At 40.2% G+C, this 20,570-nt stretch overlaps 1 protein-coding gene across 14 annotated transcripts in view; it reads right to left on the bottom strand.

The window, feature by feature from the left end:
• LOC116878846 (cyclic AMP-dependent transcription factor ATF-7) overlaps nt 1–20,570 on the bottom strand; it is an 81,416-nt gene that overhangs the window by 19,813 nt on the left and 41,033 nt on the right. For 12 of the 14 annotated variants that reach the window (XM_032876617.1, XM_032876611.1, XM_032876612.1 and 9 more), the window contains one exon: nt 2,031–2,127. The exons of 1 other annotated variant lie outside the window; for it this stretch is intronic. In XM_032876617.1, the coding sequence (XP_032732508.1) occupies nt 2,031–2,127 (97 nt within the window). Of the gene's footprint in view, nt 1–2,030; nt 2,128–3,503; nt 3,586–20,570 lie in introns of those variants that run through there. One more of the 14 variants, XM_032876618.1, reaches the window with a different exon arrangement.

Genomic DNA, 20,570 nt, shown 5'->3' with positions numbered 1-20,570 from the left:
ACACTTGACCAACTGAGCCACCCAGGGGCCCCAAGACTGGGTTTTCAAGAGAATGCAAGACGAGAACAAGAGACTGGTCAAGGAGACCAGCTCTGGAGAAACCTAAGCATAATGAGGGTAGTGGGAGGAACAGAGAGAATGTGAAGAAAGAATAAAACAACTCAAGATTTTATTTTTTAACAACTCAAAATTTTGAGACTACTGATATCACTGAATAACAAGGAGAAGGTCTAGGAGACAAGGAGAGAAGTTCAGAAATAGGGTGTGGCGAGGCATGAAGATCTGAAGGACAGAAAGACAGCCAAGAAAGTGTTCAATAAGGGATTGAAATACATGTCGGACACAAAGTCTCAATTTAGAGAAATGAGAATTATCCTCCTCAACAGGATAACTGGAGTCATGTGCAATGGGATGAGCACTCCAGAACAGAATGCAAAGAGTAACAGGAAAACACTTTCTCTCCTTGGGACTATCCTGTATTGATTTCTCTCATCACTCTTATAGACTTGGCATAGAACTTCCCACCTTTGAAGTAATCTTTCCAAACTGATAATCTGGTCTCAAATGTACCTCTTTCATAAACTTTCTCTGATTAATTCCACTTAATATTCATTCTCTTAGTATTTATACTGTTTGAATTATCACTTGTACTTGACCGCAAACTCTAAAATTTTTTTCATGTATGTGTGCCTTGACTTAATAAATTTAAGTATGTGTTACCTACATATACATGTATTTTAAAGATTTTATTTATTTATTTGAGAGAGAGAGAGAGAGAGAGACAGTGAGCGAGACCATGAGAGGGGAGAAGGTCAGAGGGAGAAGCAGACTCCCCATGGAGCTGGGAGCCCGATGTGGGACTCGATCCCGGGACTCCAGGATCATGACCTGAGCTGAAGGCAGATGCTTAACCAACTGAGCCACCAGGTACCCACCTACATATATTTTTATACCATATCCACTCTTCCCTAAGATTTCCTCCAGGTTTTCTTAAGGATCATCAATGACAATGTCCCCAACTCATGTCCTTTTCCAGGAATTATAATCTACAAACTCCTAGCAAAGTGGCTGGTGCACACAGTAGCTATAAGGATTTGCTGAATTAATAAGGATTAGGAGATGTGTAAGGGCAAGTTCCTTTCTTTACATATAAAAGCATGGAGAAGGAGGTTCTCTCTTTCCTTCACTATATCTTAGGTTGCATTTGGTTAGTAATATTTAGAAAAATTGTGTCTTATCTGAGTTATGAACTGATGTAATAACTATCAACTAAATCCCCTACTGGCTAATTAAGCCTACTTAACTCAGGCTAAATTAGAACCCCTCACAGTATCGAAAGAAAAAGCCCACTCCGTTTTGTATGTCTGTCTAGCTGAAAATGGCAGAGTAGAACTGCTGCATAATTTGAGAGCAGTTTCTGAGAATGCTCCCTAGAGCATGGCATACGTAAGCAAGACACTATCTAAAACAACCAGCAAGAGGTTCCAGGTCACCCAGATAGGCTTAGAAAAGTCCCATTGACTAAATGTCTTGTTTGAGCTTTGGAAATGTGCCCTCAGGGCTGTCTGGGTTCACAAGCTAAGCTGAATTTACGAACTGACGATCTGCCTGCTTGGGGGAAACTGACACCCAGTGGAAGAGAAGCAGCCAGGCTAAGTCGGCTTTCTTGCTTTCTTTTGTTCACCCCTTCACTGTGGGTAGGAAGAAATGCCAAAGGCATCTTTTGTCTGTAAATCTTCCAAAGTCTTAATAAAAAGAAGGCAAGGAGGGAATAGGCTGAAAAAAGCCAAGACAAAACCTCAACACACCTACCCTCAAAAACCGCAGAACCCAATCTTGTATTTAAAACAGAATGGAGGGCACAATAGAAACTTGGGAGCATTTAGTGTTCCTTTTTCCTGATTAAATGCAGATCACATAAGGGCTCTTAATGGGAAAAGGGGAGTAGAGCTCCCAGTACATCTGGTCCCTGGTATTAATCTTAACTGTCTGGTGATATCAAGGCACGTGGCTTCAGGGGCAGCAAGTACCTGCAATGATGACTGAGTCAGTTCGGGCTGGGCCAAATTTCAATGTCATCTCATGCTTGTGTTTATGAACTGCCAGGTGGTCCTCGTTTGTAAATCTCTGAAACGAAACAGAAACAGAGATGTGAGGAAAAAAAAAAAAAAAAAAGCGATTCAGTGCCCTTTTAAAATGTCCTACCAAACATCTTGCAATAAGGATGGTCCCTGGACAGAGGGGCTGGAAGGGAAATGGGAAGGAGAAAAAATTGGAAGTGACGGAAAAGGAGAGGAGAGGGATTAAAGGAGAAAATGGGGAAGGGGAAAAAGAGGCACTAGAAAGCTGTGCGGAGAGGAGAAGAGGAGGGCCGCAGCACCAACTGCTCTGCGGTATCAGGTCCAAATGAGAGAAGTGGACAGATTGCTGGTGAAGTGGGGTCCAGGCAGGAGGCTCCAAATGAAAAAAACATTTAGGCAAGGCTCGTGGCGAACAAGGGGGAAATAATTTTTAATAATAATAATAAAGAGGGAAGAAGGGAAAAGCTGGACACTCATTGGTCATCACAAAAATAGGAAATTCAGAATGAAGCTCTCCACAGTGGGGCTGAACTGGACTATTTATGAGGGGGCTAACAGGGAGATAAATTATGCAGGATTAGGAGAACCATTTAACTTTCTGGCCCCCACAGTGCTGCAGCAGGCGCCTGCCCAGCTATTTGGCTCAGGGTTTTAATGAGCCAGGATGGAGCCATAGAGGACAGAGGCCCAATGGCCAGCAGTAATGGCACACACCAGCCCCATCGGCCAAATGCTGTCTCCCCTCATCGGGCAGCCCGCCTGGGCTCCGGCAGCCATAAAGGGGCCAGTGCAATGCTGCTGGCTATAGAATGACAGAATAAAAATGCAAGCAAAAAAATTTTTTTTAGGGTAGGGAGGACCCTGTAGGCAGGATGAGGGAAGGGAAAAGGAGATGGTGTAGAGGCTTTATTTATTTAGGGGCTTGGGTGAAAGGACAATGAAAAGGTGAGGCTAGGTCAGCTTCAGTTACGACATGTAAGACAGGGTTACTGGATAGTAATTCATGCTCCCACCCCTTCTTTAAAGCTGGGGAGGTGAAGAGAACTGATGAACAGCAGTGATTCAAAAGAATGATACCCTCAGAATTCCCTTTGAGGCTGGCTGGCCTGGTTCCTTCGTTAAAACATGCCTGCAACACAGGAACAGCTTGGATGCTGCAGCTTCCCATAGCTCCCTCACCAGCGAGCCTCTGAAACATGCTTATTTGTCTTTTTGTTTCTAAAAATAATGACTGGTTAGTCCCCTCCTTTTACTTTCCTCATGAGATATATACCCATTTCCCAGCAAACACTATACCTTTAGCTCTTTTTTCCAGTGCTTCTTGACTGCAAACCAAATACACAGGAGCTGGCCCCACCCATCCCGGCTCCTATCCAGTCAAGAAAGTGACACTGAACTTCAGTTTAAGTTCCTTTATCTTACCTGGAAGTAGATACTTTCCCCAAATTTGCTCAGAGCCCTATCAGCACTAAAGCTAGCTTAAGGTGTAAAATCCTCCCAGGCTAGGACTCCAGGCCTGTAGGGAAAAGTGAATTTTCAATTAAGAGGATGAAGAACCAAAAAGTAAAACTGTCAAAAAGACTGCCTTGGAGTGGTTTCTGATGGATCCAGGATAAAACTGATAAAGTATGGGGGAATTTATCCAAGAACTTTAGTTTTCTGTATTGTTGGTTAACCGTAGGCATCAACTGTTTCCTTCAAGATTTCTGCCTAAGGAAAAATGGCTGGGGCTGAGGGTGAAAAAAGGAAGAGAACAGTGTTTTAACCAGGGGTATGATATTTGTGGGTTAAATAAGTCACTCTTGAGGTTCTGGGCTTGCCAGGTATTTGGTAAAAGGAAATGAGCAGAATCTAGTCTACAACAAAGAAAAACCAACATTTTAGGGGAAGAGCAGTGGATCAGGCAGAGGTGTAGAATTTCGAAACACTGGTAATGTTCTAACAATCTTTTCCAAAAAGATGTTTATAAGTACTTCAAGGAAGTTTCATATAGGTAGCTTGAAAAATTTTGGACAATGTTCTGGAATCTAGAAGAATGACCTTTAAGTAAAAGTGACTTTAAATAAAAGTCCTTTTCTACTATCAAAAATAAAGTCTGTGTAAAACTGAGCTGAGAGAAAAGACTTGAAACCTCCAACAGGTTTTACTCTGGTTAGGATCACTTAATATTTTAGTTCACATAGGGGCGCCAGGGGGGGCACAGTCAGTTAAGTGACAGACTCTTGGTTTCGGCTCAGGCCGAGCTCTCTTTTCTGGGTCATGAGATAGAGCCTCATGCCAGACTCCATGATGAGTAGTGGAGTCAGCTTGAGTTTCTCCCTCCCTCTCTGCTCGTGCTCTCTCTCTCTCAAATAAATTATCCTTAAAAACGATTTTTTTAAAAAGGCAACTCCCCTTCTGTTACAATTTTGCTACACAGTCCCGATTGTCTTATCTAGCCTCTAGCTCTGGTTCCTTTCCGCTGCACAGCCCAGCCCACACTCCCTTCCATGCTGCCCTGTTCTCTCCTTGAGTTATTTAATTTTTCCAAATCAAAAGCTGGGATCTGAAAAGAACTGAAGGTGGCCAAAGGGATTTCCTACCCATTGGCATCTCAGAGGGCTTGATAACCGTGATCATGGATAGGAAAAAAAAATACATCTTTATTCGCACCAAACTCTGAAATTTAACATTCCTAACTCGAATAGACATCACACATATCTTCTTATCACATATATAAAAATGTCCTTTATACTCATTGCTACTTTGATACTATGGGAATCACAAGACCTACCACTAGAACTTGTTATCTAATGCATTAATTAAATACCACACATATGACATTATCAATTTTTTAAAAGATTTTATTTATCTATTTGACAGACAGAGATCACAACTAGGCAGAGAGGCAGGCAGAGAGAGGGGGAAGCAGGCTCCCTGCTGAGCAGAGAGCCTGATGCGGGGCTCGATCCCAAGACCCTGAGAGCATGACCTGAGCCAAAGGCAGAGGCTTTAAGCCACTGAGCCACCCAGGCACCCCGACATTATCAAATTTTTAAAAAAGGTTTTATTTATTTATTGGACAGAGAGAGTGTGCATGCACAAGTACGTGCACATACAAGCGAGGGGAGGGGCAAAGGGAGAGGGACAAGCAGACTCCATACCGAGTAGGGAGACCAACGTGGGACTCGATCTCAGGATCCCAAAATCATGACCTGAGCCGAAGTCAGGCATTTAAGGGACTGAGCTGCCCAGGCCCCCTACATTATCAAATATTAAAAATATTTTTGGTAACTGTATTTCAAAATAATTAGTTTCCTTTGTAATTCTATGTATTTTACTTTATTAATTTAAAAATAATATTCTGAAAAATAAATAAAAATAAAAACAATATTCTGAAAAGGGGTTCACAGGTTTCATCAAACTACCAAGAGGGGGCGGTCGTGACACCATAAAAGTTAAGAATCCCTGACTAAATTAAGTAGTGAGCTTCTGAGGAGGAGGCAAATGGGCAGAATTTTAAGAAGCAGAGCACTGGCCTGGTCTTGGCTTCAGTCATCTCTCCCTATAATTCTTTCTCTTTTCTTAAAAAAAAAAAAAAAAAAAAGATTTTATTTATTTTGAAAGAAAGAGAGAGAAAGTGAGCAAGCAGAGGGAGGGGAAGATGGAGAGAGAATCTTAAGCCGATTCCGGGCACAGAGCTCAACTCGGGGCTCGATCCCATGACTGCTAGATCATGACCTGAGTCAAAATCAGAAGAAACTCAAATCCTCGGAACGACCCATGTGCCCCTCTCCTTATAATTTCTAATATAATTTTTATATGGCTAGAGTAGGAAGGGAAGAATAAATGTATACTAAAGCTTTTTATTAAAGTGAATGTTGATCTGGCTATTATTTTTATTGTTCCTTATATTCTTTCTCATTTATTAAAATTTAACCCTTAAGGGGGAGCCTGACTGGCTCAGCTGGTGGAGCGTGTGATTGTTGATCTCTGGGTTATAGGTTCAGGTTCCATGTTGGGTGTAGAGATTACAAGAAGAAAAAATTAAAAAATCCTTAAAATTGTTTTAAAAATTAAAAAAAATTAACCCTTAAGAATTCTCTAGATCAGTCTTGAAATGTGTGCTTAGTAAACTATCCCTCTGAAAGCAATTTCTCAATTAAAATATCTAAAATCATTAAGCGATAAAAATTTTGACCTTATTAGATAGATTATTCTATTGAATTAAAATGGGTGGCGGGGTTCTCAAAAGGATTTCCTCTTTGAATTATTGCCCATTTAAAAATCTAAATCTCCCATTTGTTAATACCCTTAATGGGTCTTCCCTTGTTCTTTCATCTTACCTATGACTAAGGTTTTGGCAAAGAACCAGTCAGGAACACTCATTCTGCCTGTAGGGTAAATAATGATAATTTTCAAGGAATATGTAGATACTAGCCATCTCCAAGATAACAGAGGGCTGATTACAATTCAAAATGGAGACTGAAGAATATAAGTCATACTGAATCAAGAAGGCAGTTTATATGCCTTGGGAGAAGATCTGTATAGTAACTATGGTTTAGCATCTAATTTGCTCAAGTAAATGCATCAGGGCAGCTTCTTGGCATAAATGGGTGAGAAGTATTATGTGGTAATTATGTGCACCCTATAGACCAAGATGTTTTTGATCTGCTCTACCCAATATGATAGCTACTAGCCACACATGGCTACTGAGCACTTTAAATGGGGCTAGTCTAGGGGCACCTGGGTGGCTCAGTGGGTTGGGCCTCTGCCTTTGGCTCAGGTCATGATCTCAGGGTCCTGGAATTGGGCCCCCTGTTGGGCTCTCTGCTCAGTGGGGAGCCTGCTTCCCTCTCTTTGCCTGCCTCTCTACCTGTGATCTCTGTCAAATAAATAAATAAAATCTTTAAAAATAAATAAATAAATGGGGCTAGTCTGAATTGAGATGCACTAAAAGTGAAAACGCAAACTGGATTTCAAAGATGCAGGACAAAAAATGATAAAAAAATGTAAAATATCTCATTAATTTCATGCTGATTACATGTTGAAATAACATTTTGAATATACTGGGTTAAATAAAATGTATTATTATTATTTAATTTTTATTTATTTGAGAGAGACCGAGCAGGGAGCAGCAGGCAGAGGAAGGAGGGAAGCAGGGTCCCCACTGAGCAGGGAGCCCAAGGGGCTCCATCCCAGGACCCTGGGATCATAACCTGAGCCAAAGGCAGATGCTTAATCGATTGAGTCACCCAGGCACCCCAATAAAATGCATTATTAAAATTAATTTTACTTGTTTACTTTTACTTTTTAATGTGGCTACTAGAAAATTTTAAATTACATATGTGGTTTGCGTTGTATTTCTTTTGGACAGCTCTGATCTAGATAATATTCTCAAAGACCTGATAGGAATTTTAATCATGTGCCAATCTTGAATCTTGCCCCCCAAACCCATTTTCTCTAAATACAGTTTATACTATATGTCAGTGGTTCTCACCCAGGAACAACTCTGACCTCCAGAGGACATTTTAGCAATGTTTGGAGACATTACTGTTTATCACAACCTGGGGCACTTTACTGGCCTCTATAGGGTAGAGGCACGGGTTGCTGATAAATATGCTGAAATGTACAGGACAGTGCCCTAAAATAAAGAATTATCTGACCCAAAATGTTAACTGTGTCTTTGCTGAGAAATTCTGCTACACGGTTATAGGGAAAGAGGAAAAGAAACAAGAGGGGAAAAAAATGGCTGTTTTTTAGTTTCTCTTGCCAAACTGCCAACGCATGTTTTTGGATCTAAAACTTGGAAGGAAAAAAACACAGGCAGAAAACTCCCAACCTCATTTTATAAAATGGCTGATGTACTACAGATCTGCAAATACTTAGGATAGGGAAATTGGGAAGACGGAGATAGAAGGCATTATAATTGGAAGAAGAACAAATTAGGTGGGATTCTCATGCACTGCCTTGTTACAAAGAGATAATACACAAGAAGCAAATCAAAACAATTGGGCTAATTTTGAATTTTATTCCCCAGTGGAGATTTTCTTGGTTTAATAAGTGTTAGGAAACATCTCGTAAATGTTTCTTTCTTTTTTTTTTTTTAAGATTTTATTTATTTATCTGAGAGAGAATGAGTGAGGAAGAGCATGAGAGAGGAGAAGGTCAGAGGGAGAAGCAGACTCCCCAAGGAGCTGGGAGCTCGATGCAGGACTCGATCCTGGAAGTCCGGGATCATGACCTGAGCCGAAGGCCGTCGCTCAACCAACTGAGCCACCCAGGCGCCCCTCGTAAATGTTTCTTAATGTCAGGGGCATGAGGATCAATTTGAAAACTGCTATCAGTTGCAGAATGGGCAGGGAAAGTATAGTTTCTCATTAACAATTTTCCACAAGAGATCTTTGGTAAAAATCCTTTTCTGTTTCTAGGCAGTTTCATTCTCACCTATCCTTCTGTGATAGAAGCAGAATCCCATCTACTAGGAAAATGACTAAATGAATAGAGCGAAGTCAAGGGCCAGGAATGGCCTAAAAAACAAAGATGGTGGGAACTGTAAATCAGGAATACATCTCAGTAAATGAAGTCTTAAAAGTTGACATTTTTAAAAAGATTTATTTATTTGACAGAGAGAGAGAGAGAGAGAAAGAGAGATCACAAGTAGGCAGAGAGGCAGGCAGAGAAAGAGGAGGAAGCAGCCTCCCCGCTGAGCAGAGAGCCCAATGCGGGGCTCGAGATCCCAGAACCCTGAGATCATGACCTGAGCTGAAGTCAGAGGCTTAACCCACTGAGTTACCCAGGTGCCCCTTAAGTTTCTTAAAATTGATGTATAACATGCACCAAAAAAAATACATTAAGTGTACAGCTCAATGAATTTTTTTTTAAGATTTATTTATTTAAGAGAGAGTGAGCAAGTGCATGTGTGGGGGTAGGGGGAGAGGGAGAGAGAGAATCCTTACTCCCTGGTAAGCAATGGAGCCTGACATAGGGCTTGATCCCAGGGCTCGGAGATTATGACCTAAACTGAAACCAAGAGCCAGCCACTCAACCGACTGAGCCCCATCAATGAATTTTTATATAAGTAAATGCTGATGCAATGACAACCTAGATCAAGACATGATACATATTTCAGGTACCCCAAAAGTCTTCCTCATATCCCTCTTTTCTTAAGCTTTTAAATGAAATAATTCTATAAAACAGTATAGTACCTGGCATACAGCATGTACTCAGCTAGTTCTCTACATTTTTAATCTCAAGGTAGACAAGACAGGTATTAGAGTAAAACTTGTTTTTTCTTTGCAGAATAACTCTGAACAAGTTCTTTTCTTAATCCCATTAAACTAGTCTTCCAGAAACTTTTTGAAATAATAGCACTAAACAGAACTGAAGAGAAGGCTCAGGGCAAAGGAGAACTCAAGCCAAACTAGAGCTAAATTTCTGCCTATTGACTCTGAGCCAGGCACAAGCATATGGGCACTAGATATATAACAGTTTCAAGCTAAATCCTTGGTAAAGTATTGTAACCAATGAAATTTCTGTGCAATATGCACTCAAACCCTAGCCAAATTCGTTCCTGAAATGTTGTTTTTGGCCACCACAGCTCCAGTTTCCATGTGGATTTGCCTCACATTTAAAAACACTCTGATGCCTTGACCTATGATTAATACATGTCCCTTTCCTTGTTTTAGAAGAGCAGACTGGGGGAAGGAGACAAATGAGAACTCTTTGGTTATTAGGAAATGAGCCCTGAATGCCTAAATGATCAGGGAACAATACAAGGAACTGAGTTTACATTTGTGATAGTCTGAATATTCCCTTATGCTGAAGCCTAACTATCCCCTTCTCCAAAGTCTCTGGGTCTGACAGCACTTCATGGACAGAATAGCTTTCTTTTATTATAGTATCTACACATGGGCATATTTTGATGAAAAGAAAACTGCATGAAAAAGCCACAGCAAGCCTAAAAACTATGGGGAGCAAGCTCTAAGGTACGGTGATAGCAGGGCTAAACAGGATGGAAAAGAATAACCTTTTTATGAACATTATTTAATCTCTTCTGTTGATCACATATTCTGAAAGGAGAAACTAGGAGATTTGCAATAGTCCTAATAATGCTTCCCACCCTCACTGCAGTGCTTCTATTCCCAATCTAAGAGACTTTTGTTTGGGAAAGTAGGGAATGGGAGAAGGCGGCAAAGGACTAAATAAGCATACCTCAAAGCCAACATAACTTTCATTTGTACCTTAGTCAATCCTAGGTTCCTGTTCCCTCCTTCAAGATGCTGCTATTTACTAAATGAGTCACACATCCTGCTTTGAATGCTTCATGGCTCTTGAATGAATCATTGCAAAGTACAGAATTTTTCAACAAATAACTACAGCCACAGCAGTGGCAGCTCATAGGCTATATGTGTTAGCAAGGTAATTTATACAGGAAAAGTAAGAACAGGAAACTTATTCCCAGAATACTCCAAGAGAAAATGTTGTCAGAGCAGTAAAAGAGGATGAACGGGGGGTGGGGTGGGGTGGGATGGGGTGGGGTGGGGGGGACCATCAAATTATACCTAGCGTAAATTCCTCTGTCTATGGAGTAAGGAATTTTCTGTTTGGAGGAGGCTGTTTGAGTGTCTTAAAGATTCTATCAGCTGACTAAATCAGGCCACTGTAAAAAAGAAGTAATTTTAAGAGGAAAGACATTTGATAGTTGGTCTAGCAATGAACCTATCTAGTAGAATAAAAGTTCTACAAGAGCAAGGATCCTCTTCATTTGTGTATTCGTGGAAGCATCCTAAGTACCTAGAACAGTACCTGCACACAGTAGGTATTTAAGATTTGCTGAATAAATGCCAATTAGCATATATCATGTAAGTGATACAAAGCATGCCCAACTTAAAAAACTCTTGTCTATGTGTATAACGGTGACAGAATTTTCATTATATCCAAAAGAAGAGTAGGATATTTATTTATTTATTTATTTAAGATTTTATTTATTTATTTGACAGAGATCACAAGTAGGCAGAGAGGCAGGCAGAAAGAGAGGAAGGGAAGCAGGCTCCCTGCTGAGCAGAGAGCCCAATGCGGGACTCGATCCCAGGACCCTGAGATCATGACCTGAGCCGAAGGCAGCGGCTTAACCCAGTGAGCCACCCAGGAGCCCTATTTATTTATTTTTAAAGATTTTATTTATTTATTTGACAGAGCAAGACACAGTGAAAGAGGGAACACAAGCAGGGGGAGACGGAGAGGGAGAAGCAGGCTTCCCACTAAGCAGGGAGCCCAATGCGGAGGATACTGGGCCTCGATCCCAGGACCCTGGGATCATAACCTGAGCTGAAGGCAGAGGCTTTAACCCACTGAGCTACCCAGGAGCCCCAATACCCAACCTTTCCAATGGAACTAGAGGCTGGGTCCACGCAGGTTGAGAATATTCCAATGCAAGGTGCTTAGAATGAGAAATAAAATTTCAAAAATCAAGACAACAAGAAAAAGTCAAAATGGCAACAAAGGGGATTTAAATCACTGAAAAGAATTTCTTGATTCTGAAGAGAAGGGGGCTGAAATCATTCCGAAAGGAGATTTTAAAGGAATATAAAATGTATTAGTTTTCTGGTCCTCTTGTATTTTTAGAACTTAGTTTTTCCTGTTCTTTCACTGATGTTTTCTATCCAGGTCACTCTCTCTACTGATCTGCAAAGTCTCCTTGTTCTCAGTTTGGTGCCTCCACACAATTTGCCTATTTTCTGCCATGTCTTCCTCTCTCCCCCTGTTCATTCAAATCCTACCATTTTTCCAAGGCCCAGCTGAAATTCAATTGCTTTTTGAACACTTCTCTCATGCCTCTGTAGTAATCTCTCTCTCCTAAACCTGTATGGTACTTCAACAGTTTATACCATGTAATTTAGAATTTTGGTCTCTGTAGTCTCAAAGTTTGATCCTTTAAAGTACACTGTAAACCTCTAAAGGGTTATAAATGGTTCCTACACTTATTCTTTACGCTTCCACTTGCCCCATCTTGGGGCTTGGCCTAGAGGTGAGCACACAGTAGGTGCTCAGTAAATTGCTGTTGGAGTGGTTAAGTTTTATATAGTGATAATGAAAATAACTGTTCAAAAACTTTATCACCTTTGGGTCCTAAGACTTTAACAGGGCACACTTTCAGAATGATCTGATGCCTTTCCATCACCATTTCCAAAGTACACTTTATTACTCAAATAAATGAGAATTCATGTATCCTCTCCACTATTTTGTTAGATACCAGATTCCCTATATTATGGAAAGGCATTTATGGTAATTTCAGCATGCTGGAGTTATACCACTGTCGTATGAAAGGACACTGATACCATGTCTTATGGGTCAATGCACTTTCTTCAGGTAACCGAGTCCATTGCTGAACTTTACTACCAACTAAAATGCTCTGTGCAAAAGATGTCAATTCAGAGACAGCAACCTTTTCTTTCTTCACTCCTCAAATCACCAGGGGTGATTTTAAACACATTTTTTTAAGCACTGTCTTTTAGGATCCCAATAACTTAAATTTTATAGAGCACAATATCAGCATCCCACAGGAATCAAAGGGTGTGAAGAACTGGATTCTTCCTTTTATAACATGTACATTGGAGAAACTGACAAGAGGAAAAGGTATATTACAATCTAGACAACAAATCAGTTGATGGAGAGAAGAATACTTTTTCAAAAAAATTTTTTAAAGATTTTATTTATTTATTTGATGGACAGAGAGACAGTGAGAGGGGGAACACACACAGGAGAGTGGGAGAAGCAGCAGGCTTCCCACTGAGCAGGGAGCCCGATGTGGGGCTCGAACCCACACATTATGCCATACCTGATCACTAACTTTAATTTTGGTTCCTTGTTCCTTCCTTTTGTTTATGACAATGTGAAAAATCATGACCCCACAGGTGGTGTCTTGTGCCAAGTAAGTTGCTGGTACTCAATAAATCACAACAAAATGGAAACTGAGCTCCAAAGGTCATACAGGCCCACTCCAAGAGGGACTGAGCACCATAGGAAAAAGAGTGTGGCAAATATAATTTCTTATCAGTTTAAGTTGGGAAAGGTTGGGTGATTTGTTTTTAAATTCTGCTTGCTTCTCAGTGCAACTAAGAAATGTAATCTTATTTCAAGTATCAATATCCTTAGCCAAAGTCCCAAACATCTCAACTTCTTTTCTATGGTATTCCCTAGTATCATAGTAAACCAGCAAACATAAATCTTCTTTTTCTTCTTCTCTCTCTTTTTAATTTTTTATTGTCATAAAATACACATAAGTTACCACTGTAACCATTTGTAAGCGTACAGTTCAGTGGTATTAAACACACTCACACTGTCGTGCAACCATCACTACCATCCATCCCTGTAACTCTTTTCATCTTGTAAAACTAAACTCTAAACCTACTAAACAATAACTTCCCATTGCCCCTTTCCCCAGCCCCTGTTAACCACCCTGATGCTTTCTGTCTTTATGATGTTGACTACACTAAGTACCTCATATAAGTGGAAGATTTGTCTTTTTGTGACTTACTTCACTTAGCAGGTCTTCAAAGTTCATTCGTGTTGTAGTATACGGCAGAATTTCCGCCCTTTCTAAGGCTAAATAATATCCCATTGTATGTATATACCACATTCTGTTTATCTATTCATCAGTCATTGATGGACATTTGGGTTGTTTCCACATTTTAGCTATTGTGAATAATGCTGCTATAAATATGGGTGTATAAATATCTCTTCAAGAAAGATCTCTCCAGGGGTGCCTGGGTGGCTCAGTGGGTTAAAGCCTCTGCCTTCAACTCAGGTCATGATCTCAGGGTCCTGGGATTGAGCCCCACATCAGGCTCTCTGCTCAGCGGGGAGCCTGCTTCCTCCTCACTCTCTGCAAGTCTCTCTGCCTACTTGTGATCTCTGTCAAATAAATAAAATCTTAAAAAAAAAAAAAATCTCTCCAATTGAATCTCTTCAATTCTTTTCGGTATATACCTAGAAGTAAAATTGCTGGATCATATGGTAATTCTATTTTTAATTTGTTAAGTAATCACTATACTGTTTTCCACATCGGCTATCCCATTTTATATTCCCATCAATAGTGCACAAGGGTTCCGATTTCTCCACATCCTTGTCAACACTTGTTCTTTTCTGTTTGTTTTAAAGTAGCCATCTTAATGGGGGTAAAATGGTATTTCACCGTAGTTTTGGTTTGCATTTCCCTAATGATTAGTAATGTTTAGCATCTTTTCATGTGCTCATTAGCCATCTGATTATCTTTTTAGTAGAAATGTCTATTTAAGTCCTTTACTTGTTTTTCAATCAAGTTGTTTTGCTCTTGAGTTTCAGAGCTCTCTATATATTCTGGGTATTAATCCCTTATCAGATATGTGATTTATAAATGTTTTCTCCTATTATGTGGGTTGTCTTTTTATACTGTGGATGGTGTCTTTTTTTTTTAAGATGTCATAAAAAAAAGATATGTCATTTATTTTTTATTTGTATGTAATTTGCGTGTTTTAAGTTCTTACTCAAATTCCAGTTAGGTAACATAGAGTGTAATATTAGTTTCACGTGTACAACATAACAATTAAATACTTCCCTACAACACCCCGTGCTCACCACAAGTGCCCTCCTTAATCCCCATTTTAACCCATCCACCTACCCACCTCTGACAGTGTCTTTTTAAAAAAAATTTTTATTATTATTATTTTTTAAGTAGGCTCCATGCCCAACATGGGGTTCAAACTCATGAGCCCCTCTCTTGATCATGAGAGATCAAGACTCAACTCTTGATCATGATAACAGATCAAGAGTCACATGATCTACCAACTGAGCCAGCCAGGCACCCTTGACAGTGTCTTTAAATGCACAAAAATTTTTAAATTTTAATGAAATTCAATGTGTCTATTTTTTTCTTTTCCAAGAAATCATTGCCAAACCCAGTATCATGAAACTTTTGCCCTATGTTTTCTTCTAAGAGTTTACTGTTTTAGGTCTTACATTTAGGTCCCTGATCCATTTTGAGTTAAATTTTATATATGGTGTTAGGGAGGGGTCCAAGTTTATTCTTTTGCATGTGGAGATCCAGTTTTCCCAACACCATTTCTTGAAAAGACTGTTCTTTCTCCACTGAATGTTCCTGACACCCTCCTCAAAAATCATTTGGCTGTATATGTGAGGAATTATTTTTGGTATCTCTATTCAATTCCAATGGCCTATATGTCTGTTTTTATGCCAATACCACAGTGTTTAGATTATTGTAGCTTTTTTTTCTTTTTTAAGATTTTATTTATTTATTTGACAGAGAGAGAGAAGAGATCATGAGTAGGCAGAGAGGCAGGGAGCCCAATGTGGGGCTCGATCCCAAGACCCTGAGATCATGACCTGAGCCAAAGGCAGAGGCTTAACCCACTGAGTCACCCAGGCACCCCTTGATTACTATAGCTTTGTACTAAGTTTTGAAATCAGGAAGTGTGAGTCCTCCAATTTTGTTCTTTTTCAAGATTGCTTTGGCTATTCAGGGTCCCTTGAAATTATATACGAATTTTGGGATGGGTTTTCTACTAATAAAAAATGTTATTGGGATTTTGATAGACACTGCATTGAACCTTATTGCTTTGGGTAGTACTGATATTTTAATAATATTAAATCTCCCAATCTGTGACATGGGATGTGTTTCCACTTTTTTTTTTTTTTAAGATTTTATTTATTTGTTTGAGAGAGAGAGCAAGAGAACAAGCAGGGGGAGTGGCAGACAAAAGGAGAGGGAGAAGCAGGCTCCCCATTGAGCAGAGAGCCCAACATCGGGCTAGATCCCAGCACCCTGGGATCATAACCTGAGCCAAAGGCAGATGCTTAACCGACTGAGCCACTCAGTCGCCCTAGGATGTGTTCCCATTTATTTACATCTTCTTTAAATTCTTTCAGCACTCTTTGGCAGTTTTCACTAAGTCTTTCACCTCCTTAATTCCCAAGTTTTTTATTCTTTTTGATGCAACTGTAAATGGATTTTCTGTAATTTGGGATACTGACTAGAATCCTTTCACCTTTCAGGACTCCCTCAAGCATTTCTTTTGGGGTAGGTCTAATGGTCATGAACTCTCTCAGTCTCCATTTATCTGGGAATATCATAATTTCTCTCTCACTTTTTAAAATTTTTTAATTTTTAAAAATTTTTAAAATAAATTTTTTTGAAGATTTTATTTATTTATTTGACAGAGAGAGAGAGAGAGAGAAAGAGAGATCACAAGTAGGCAGAGAGGCAGGCAGAGAGAGAGGAGGGAGCAGGCTTCCCGCTGAGCAGAGAGCCCGATGCGGGGCTCGATCCCAGGAACCTGGGACCATGACCTGAGCTGAAGGCAGAGGTTTTAACCCACTGGGCCACCCATGCGCCCCCCTCTCTCACTTTTGTTTTTTGTTTTTAAAGATTTTATTTTTAAGTAATCTCTACACCTAATGTGGGGTTCGAACTCACAACCACAAGATCAAGAGCCATGCATTTCAGTTATTGGGCCAGCCAGGCACCCCTCCCTCACTTTTGAAGGGCGGTTTTGCTGGATATAGAATTTTTGATTGGCAGTTGTTTTCCTTTAGCACTTCACATATATCATCCCACTGTCTTCTGACTTCCAAAGTTTCTCATCAGAAATCTGATAATAGGGGCACCTGGGTGGCTCAGTTGTTAAGCATCTGCCTTTAGTTCAGGTCATGATCCTGGAGTTCTGGGATCGAGCCCTGTACTGGACTCCTGCTCTGCAGGAAGTCTGCTTCTCCCTCTCCCTCTGTTCCTCCCTCTGCTTGTGCTCTTTCTCAAATAAAAAAATAAAATCTTAAAAAAAAAAAAAAGAAATCTGATAATATTATGGAGGATCCTTTGCATGTGATAATTCACTTCCTTTTCACTTCCTTTTTGCTGTTCTCAAGATTCTCTCTGTCTTTGTCTTTTCAAAGTTTATTTATAATGTGTCTTGGTCTGAGTCCCTTTGAGTTCATCTTACCTGCAGTTTGTTGAGTGTCTTGCATGTTTCTAAGTCATGTCTTCCATCAGATTCAAAAAGTGTTCACCCATTATTTCCTCAAATATTCCCCCTGCTCTTCTCTCTCTCTCTTCTTCTGGGGCTACCACAATGTGTATGTTGGTCCACTTCATTGTATCATATAGGTCCTCTAGGTCTGTTTGCTTTTCTTCAATCTTCTTACTTTCTGTTCCTCACACTTGGTAACTTTCATAATCCTATCTTCAAGTTTGCAGATTCTTTCTTCTGCTTGCTCAAATCTACCTTCAAATCCCTCTACTTAATTTTTCATTTCAGTTATTGTACTTTTTAGTTCCAGTATTTCCTTTTGGTTTCTTTTTAGATTTTCTATCTCCTTGTTGATATTTCCATTTTATTCACACACTGTTTTCTTAACTTTGGCTACACTTCCTTTAGTTCTTTGAATATCTTTAAGACAGTTATTTTAAAGTTTTTGTCTAGTAGATCTGCTATCAGGTCTTTTTCAGGGAGTTTCAGTTAATTTATTTTTTCCTTCAACACTGGGAATTATTTATTTAAGATTTTATTTTTTATTTATTTGTTTTAAATATTTTATTTATTTGAGAGAGAGAGAAAGAGAATACAAGCAGGGGGCATGGCAGGCAGAGGGAAAGGGAGAAGCTTCCAGCTGAGCAGGAAGCCAGACATAGGGTTCAATCCCAGGATCCCAGGACAACCTAAGCTGAAGACAGACACTTAACCGACTGAGCCACCCAGGCGCCTCTAAGATTTCATTATTTTTTAAGATTTTATTTATTATTTATTTGACAGACAGAGATCACAAGTAGGCAGAGAGGCAGGCAGAGAGAGAGGAGGGGAAGCAGGTTCGCTGCAGAGCAGAGAGCCCGATGTGGGGCTCGATCCCAGGACCCTGGGATCATGACCTGAGCTGAAAGCAGAGGCTTTAACCCACTGAGCCACCCAGGCGCCCCCTAAGATTTTATTTTTAAGTAATCTCTATAGTCAACATGGGGATCAAACTTAAAACCTTGAGATCAAGTTGCATGCTCCACTGACTGAGCCAACCAGGTGCCCCCAAAACTGGGCATTTGAAGCTATTTAATAAAGTAGTAACTCTGGAAATCAGATTCTACCCCTTCCCCAAGCCTTGCTGACTTTTATTATTGTTTCAGTGTTTTTGATTGATGTAGGGTGTCTCTGTGCTGAGGATCAGACTGAGGCATAAACTTACTATCTTCTTAGGTCTTTTCTGAGCCTTTCCCTGGACTCACACACTCATTTTCTAATTTTCTTATATATGCAGTTGTTTCTGAGGGCCTTAGTCTGTAATGTCTGGCTCCCAAAAGGGGGAAAAGTGAAGAATAAAGTGGGCAGGAGCGGTGCAGGCCTTTTAAACCCCTTGGAAGTCACTTCAGCCAGATGGAGAGGCGCTTGCAACAACGAAGGGAGGTGCAATAAAAATGGCTACCTACCTCTCTGTCTACACTTCCGACATCAGAAGCACCAATGAATAATCAGAGCAGCAATCTGATATCTGGAAGACAGGATTCTTTCTGACCATTCTAGCTCCTATATGCTATGTATAAGCTGCTCCAAGAACACATGCACAGCTGCCTGGCTCCTGCCTGGGGGTGGGGGAGAATAGCTACTACTGTGCTGAGCACAGAAATTGACTAAAATTAACCACAGTTTACCTTCTAATCCTTCCCCCCTATAAGTTATAAGCCTTTAACAGACTCCAGAATTCCCGAATACTTCTATGAGACAGATTCTGCCAGTGTAACTGTTGTCTAGGAGGGGAGACCAATTCCTGGTGCTTCCTACTCTGCCACCTTCCCAGAATCCCTTTCCTTTCAATAATATTCCCTGTGACTTTTTCCAGTAAGGCCATAATTAAATTCTGGATCCAAGGACTTTAAAACTGGAAATCTATATGGCTTATTAGACTCTGAGATCCTGAAAAGACCACTGTCAATTAATGCCTTACATACTGGACTGTCTGGTGAAAGGGGGTAGCAGTGGAGCAGAGACAGGGAAGAGGTAATAGGTTTGAGGAAGACACTATTGGTTTCTTAACCCAATCCCCCCATTCCTAACCTTTCTCCCATGTTTGCTTCCCACTATAAACGCAGAAAAGCCAGATACTCACTTCCTCAGCCTCCCATGAGGTAGGATTAAAGCTGTCACACAGTTTAGGCCACAGAAATCCACTGGGGGCTGGGATAAAAGACTGAACTTCTGGGAACACTTTTGTTTCCTTATAAAGAGGACACTAAAAGAGGAAATTTCCTAGTGCTACTTCTTTTCTTTCCTTGCTCATCCTTGACTGTGAGGCAACAAACTTGAGACTAAAAGGTAAATGCTAAAAATGGTGGAGCTGAAAGGCAGAAAGAACCCAGGTCCTCAATAACCTTGTTTAGCTGCTCAAACAGTCTTAATTCTCGACTTCTTACGTTACAAGTGTTCACAAAGTTTTAAGCTACAGGAAGAAGCTGCAGCTGAAACCATTTCTAACAAATATATGACAAATTTCAGGATATATAGATTCTTCCTCATTTTCTATTAAGGAACTTGAAAATGGAACAAGGAAGACAATATCTCATTCCACATCTTCATGAATATTTATCAGCTGTACCTTAATGCAGAACTCCATTTTCACTTTCGCATAGTATACCAATAAATTACTTCATCTCATCATCACCTATTGCCACAGGGTTCTTACAAACAATGGCTATACATTTGTTCCGGCTTTAGGGAAGGACAAAATGGTAAGAGAGAGGCACCTTGTCATGCTGCTCTTGAACCCAAGGCAGTTAAAGATCCTCTTCAGTAACATATGGAGGTTTAGGTTGACCCACATCTTCTTTTATTCCTGTTTCTCCCTCAAATACATAATGGCTGGCTGTGCATTAAACTCCAGGGCACTCTTGGGAACTGTGCTTAAGCATGAACAACAACAGACCCATTACCTTTCTTTAGATAGTGGTGACTTACTTGGATGGATTAAATATTCAACTTTTGTTTTTTCAATGTGGGGGCTGAATTCACAACCCGGAGATCAAGAACTGAGCTGAGATCCAGAGTCGGATGCTTAACCACTTAATCAACCTTAATCAACAGAGCCATCCAGGTGCCCCTTATGCTCAACAAACTTTAAAGGACCAGTGCCTAGGAGCAGAGAAATCCCAGCAGCAATTCAGCAGGGCTTGGAACTGTGTCAGTTAACATGGCTAATTGCTTTCTCCATAGTTCCTGCCTAATGGTAGATCTTATAGTATTCTACTTCTCAAACGTATCTGCTTAGCTGGGGTACTATTAACCTTCCCAAAGGAATAACTTTAGTTCTTAACAAAGCAAGGAAAGCTTTCTGGGTCAAAATGATTATCACACAGTCCTATACGTTCTTTTGGACATCACACATTTGTGTTTTTCAATCTCATCTCTCTTCCCAAATTCTTATCAGGATATTATAAGGTACAGAGCCCTTGAATAAGACGTCACTTCTATTTTGAAT

The sequence above is a fragment of the Lontra canadensis genome, unplaced genomic scaffold (genome assembly GCF_010015895.1).
Source record: "Lontra canadensis isolate GAN:19392208 unplaced genomic scaffold, GSC_riverotter_1.0 scaffold59, whole genome shotgun sequence".
Taxonomy (NCBI): domain Eukaryota; kingdom Metazoa; phylum Chordata; class Mammalia; order Carnivora; family Mustelidae; genus Lontra; species Lontra canadensis.
This window is presented reverse-complemented; position numbering and strand designations above follow the sequence as displayed.